General features: G+C 45.4%; 1 protein-coding gene across 1 annotated transcript; it reads right to left on the bottom strand.

Annotated features, from left to right (window-relative positions):
• Positions 1-270: 270 nt before the first annotated feature.
• LOC123159227 (uncharacterized protein At3g27210) lies at positions 271-2,980 on the bottom strand. The gene is made up of 3 exons (XM_044577052.1): positions 2,424-2,980; positions 1,366-1,449; positions 271-849 (listed from the first exon to the last, which is right to left on the bottom strand). The coding sequence occupies exons 1-3, from the start codon at positions 2,587-2,589 to the stop codon at positions 569-571; spliced, it is 531 nt and encodes a 176-aa protein (XP_044432987.1). The 5' UTR covers positions 2,590-2,980; the 3' UTR covers positions 271-568.
• Positions 2,981-4,928: the final 1,948 nt, after the last annotated feature.

The following is a 4,928-nucleotide window of genomic DNA, read 5'->3' as shown; positions in this document are numbered from 1 at the left end:
GCACAACATCACACATTAGAGCATGTTGCACCATAATTTTTTTTGGATTTTTCTGAATTTGTTTGGTATTCTTCTATTGTACTATTCACAGGGTGTGGATGAGCCTGGACATCAAATTGAATTATCGCACCCCCGCAAAAAAAAGGAATTATCTCCAAGAGTATAGGTACCATGAGTGTATTTTACTCTTATCTTACAAAATCGATTATACTATGCACTGCAATATGATAATCGGTTTCAAAAATATGTAAAATACAATGCAAGTCCGCAGTATCGGAATAAATCATCTGACAGAAATGTTATTAGCAGAGGTACACTTCATTCCAACTTAAACAGCCAACAGATCATATAGTAGTATAGAAACCCACATCTAGAACTGGTTGCTCTTGTACTGCATGTGGCACGCTTGTGTATATACATTTGGATGGCTAAATTGTTTGCTGCGACTGTTCCATAAGGCAATCTGAAATTGTACACGCCGACAGGAATTTAACTGACGGAAACTGATCAGTTTCAACAAACCCCGATCGACTTGCCATCATCCCCGGTCTTGCCTTGTCACTTGCCCTTAATTTCTCCTCTCCCTGTGGCTGATGACCCGCGACAACTGAGGGATGCAGCACCGCCCAGCTCCGCCTCCGCCGCGAGCCTTGGAGATGTGGCCGGCGCCATCGGCGCTTTCTTGCTTCTCCTTGAGGAGGTCACCGAGCTTCTTCCTCTGTGGGGTTGGCTTCAGGGGATCGGATTTGAGGATCGCCTCCAGCGTGGGCAGCTTTGTCTGAGGTTCAAATGCAGCAGCTGTGGCCTGGTTGCTTGCAGTTGTGCTGAATGTTCTCGCGGGTGTACCATCTGAGATACACAAATGTGGTTCAGAAAGCGAAAGTGCTGTCTTTCTGCTCCCGAGCTCATTTGAGCTCAGTGAACAGTAAAATTTCAAAAAAATCGATATTTTTTTCAAAAAAAACTATTTTGTTTTTGGAGAAACATTGACAAAAGTTTAAAATCTTGCAAAATATCGTTATGGAATCACATTCCTGTAAGGCGTGGCAAAAAAAAAACAATTTCAGTGTTCAAAAATGCTTTTAAAAGTAGCATTTTCAGAGTACCGATTTGTTTTTTTTTTGCCACACCTTCTAGTAATGTGATTTCATGATGAATTTTCGCAAGCACTTAAAACTTTTGTCAATGTTTCTCCCAAAAAAAAATTTGGATTTTTTGAATTTTTTCGGTTTTATTTCGATTTTACTATTCAGCTCGGGTGCAAAAACTCTGCGTCCGAAAGCGAAAGTGATTCTCGCAGCACCGGACTTCTTGGAAAATTTCCTTTCTGGCTACGAGTTACGTGAGTTAGTTTTACATCGTTACCTCCATTTACACTGAAGAAATCGTCTTCACAGTCCGAGTCTAACCATGGAGAGGCTTCGTAGAAAGCTTCATCTCTGCTGCTAGCTGCATGGAAAATGATTGATAACTTAATCGTGATGACAATTTTTCAAACACAATAAATGACCATGATGAGAATAGCTCAACGACCCCTAGACAACAATTATGCAGGAGCAGGACCCACGTTCCTCCTGCCGTTCATCATAAAGCAGAGGAAACGTGCATGCCCCTACTTTCTGACATGATTAAGAGATGCAGGGAATCAGCTCCAACATTCTGCGTAGAGAAATGCCAACAAAATATCTTGGTGCTTCTCTTTACTAGGGCAGCAAATCTTCCTGTGGAAAGCTACATATGCAAATAATCCTCATTACTTATTTCCTGTAATCTGATTATATGTTAGCCATAGTTTCGTAGGATAAGCCATTTTCCTCCTGAACAATACAGAAACTGACGCTTGCATATTGGGAAAGACAATTGCTTGAACTGAAGCTATCATCCAATGAACTATAAGAAAATGAATTTTCACTAGAATAAGTAACTATCTATTAGTGTTGAGGGCTATATCGCAACGCATGGATCCGATGACAAAATTTGCTAAAAGCTAGAGAGAAAAAAAAATGCGTATATGATCTGCCATTGTTTTTCAGGAAATTCCACCGTTTCTAAATTCCGAAACCCAAGAATTGATGCATGACCACTTTGCAATAAGCAAAAAACTTGATAAAGAAAATTTATTGACTCAAACGTCGCATTGTGAGGCCGTACAACCACAAAGAGTTGGTATACCTGGACTCTGCATAATAGGATGCCACAGCCAAAAAGCAAACAAACTAAGGAAAATCAACCGCCATGGTTCTCGTACAATGAGAAGACAACCTGACCGATCCGGACCATCGTCCATGCAGGGTAAAACCTACTTGGCTTCTCACTGCTCGTTTCATCTCTCGCTTGATGAGTCAACAAAGGGAGACCCTCCATGATCCACACCTACTACGAATGTAGAAACACACACAAGGCGAGAAGGAAAAGAACACTACCATAGCCAGCGACTGTAGTCGATTCAGCCGGGAGGACGTTCTCAGGCGCCACTTGCCTGCTATTGGAGCCACCCCCGCTTCCACCATCAACATCTCCGGTAGATTGCAACGGAGCTGACGAGCCCTTCTTCGCCCTTGAACGCTTGCCCCTGCGGATCAACTTCATGCCCCCCCCCCCCTGCTCCTGCTCCACTTTGCAAGGTCAAACAACATGTAGCATGGGCGTTCAGAGTTGACACGAGCTAGAGATCTGACGCAACGTGCAGAGACAGCGGGAGATGATTTGTTTTAGGGAGGGAAGCAGAGTGGACTGTGGCTTCCAGTGTGGACATGAAGAGGCAAAGCAGCATGATATACGGATCTGGCTTGGGGTTTGTGCAAGACAAGAGGTGGGCTCATAAAAAGGTTCATTGGTTGTGTCGTGTGTATGAGATATGCATATGGACCTCTTTGAGTGAGAAAAGCTGCTTGTTTTGGGCAAGAGAGTGGGAATGTGAGGAGTGATGGATGCAGGTTTATGGTTGGAAGGTTGCTTCAATGCTAACCCTGCCATTCTGAGAAATATGCAACCACTTTCTGATCCGCTGCAGGGAATGGCGGAAACTTGCGGTTGTAGATGGCGAACAGAATTCCCTAGCTAGCTCGACGGAGTTATTGTTGGTTGTGTGCATTAGGCCAGAGTTATCTTCTTTTTTGAAGGAAAAAAAAAGGTCGGCGGCACAGTAGAAAAACTTGTTTGGGTGGAGGTATACCCCACTTATAAGAGATTATGAATCTCAAAGCAATGAAGAAAAAGGTATTTTGGTAGTTTGGCATTGGGAGATGGATGATAATCCCCACAGACATGAAAAAAACAATTGGGATGTGTTTGGTTACTCGCATTACGCCCAATCAGGCCCGCCCGGAAAGAAAACATGATGTTTGGTTGCCTGGCCCGCATCAAAAATTTGGCCCGCACGAACCTTAAAGCAGTCCTCAGCCAGACCATCTAGGAACGCCCGAGTCAGCAGTTTCTAGCGAGCCAGACTCGAGCGTTGCAGGGGAGGGGAACGCGGCGCTGACCAGCTGCGAGCAGGGAGATGGCGGGAGCTTGCGCACGTCTCCAAAAAGGCTACAGGACGATTTCGCGTCACCGTCCACCGATTCAGTCCCCCTATATGGCCAGGGTGACCGCAGCGGCAAAACTCCCGCCACCATTTCCCACCTCTCAAGCTTTCCCTCCGGTGTGGATCCACATCGATAAGGACGTAAGCGGCGTAACTGCTCCGGCAACAGGTTGACGGCGACGGTGAATCGACTGCTCCTCTTCACTGACGTGTTCAGCGCCTCCTCCGTGGCCCCTCCGATGACGTCTGTGAGTTCAATCACCCCCTCCTCTCCACTAGTTCTAGCTAGATATGTGAGCATGCGGTAGGGTTAGATCTTCCGATCTGTGTGACTGTGATGTTCTAGTTGCTAGTTGTGATGGATTTGAACTTTTGAAACATGCTAAGAGTTGTTTCCATGTCGGCAAGGATTGATAGGTAGTGGTCATGGATGGATTGGTAGTATGCTTTGATGTGTGGTCACTACAAAATTTGCTCTATTCACTGACAAAAACCCTCGCGATGAAAAATGAAATGTCGCCAAAGATCGTCTTTCATGACGGTCCACCGTCACGAGCCCCCCCCCCCCCCCCCCCCCGCCTCGGTACACCACCCTCGGCAAATTTGGCGGCGTTCCGGGCTGAATTTTGGTGACGTATTGGGTCGTCATTAGGCATGTCCATTTTGCACGACGAGTCTTGATGTCACAGTTAACGTTGGTGGGTACTTTCTTGTAAATGTAAATACAAAATTGACAAGTAATTATTTTAGCTAGCTCATTTAGTGGGAACACGTCACATAATAGCGAGAACTTGGAATTGGGATCGTCTGGTTCCCTCCTAACAAAGGGAATTGGGATCGTCAGCTTAGGGCCTTCCACTCATACCGCTCTCCCGGTGAGTCGAGAGGTTGGCACGACGAGGTGAACGCGGCTACGAGCTATTGCGAGGCCACGCGCCATAGTTGAAGGGCGAAGTCACGGCGACTGCGCCAGCGTGAAATAGGGGCGATTTCAGGTGAGATCTGTTTACTGAAAAACATCGTAGCAAATCAGGTGCGTTCTATTTACTTTTCATGTTGTGCAGGCAATTGATCATGGTTGGATTATGCTGACGCCACCATACATGCTTGGCGTGAATCAGTTTATGGAATTCGCGGTTTCTCACAACAACGGGGCCGAAGATATGTTGTGCCCATGCAAAAATTGTCGTAATGGGATCCGCGAAACTATTGATGTTGTCAGATGTCATGTAAATGTCACTGGTATGCTCAAGACCTATATGAGGTGGATCTATCATGGGGAAACATGGGACATCAGTGCAAGAAGTTGTAGTGCAAATGATGATGGTTACAAATCTGATGACTCGGATGATTTTGAGTTGTACCAACAATCTGTTTTTGATATGGTGGGAGCTTTAAT

The sequence above is a fragment of the Triticum aestivum genome, chromosome 7B, assembly GCF_018294505.1.
Source record: "Triticum aestivum cultivar Chinese Spring chromosome 7B, IWGSC CS RefSeq v2.1, whole genome shotgun sequence".
NCBI lineage: Eukaryota > Viridiplantae > Streptophyta > Magnoliopsida > Poales > Poaceae > Triticum > Triticum aestivum.
This window is presented reverse-complemented; position numbering and strand designations above follow the sequence as displayed.

Coding starts and splice junctions, on each gene's coding strand:
- LOC123159227 (XM_044577052.1), bottom strand. CDS start 2,589: ATGAAGTTGATCCGCAGGGGCAAGCGTTCAAGGGCGAAGAAGGGCTCG. Junction 1,450..2,423: donor GACTACAGTCGCTGGCTATG/GTAGTGTTCTTT, acceptor TTTTCCATGCAG/CTAGCAGCAGAGATGAAGCT. Junction 850..1,365: donor TTTCTTCAGTGTAAATGGAG/GTAACGATGTAA, acceptor TGTGTATCTCAG/ATGGTACACCCGCGAGAACA.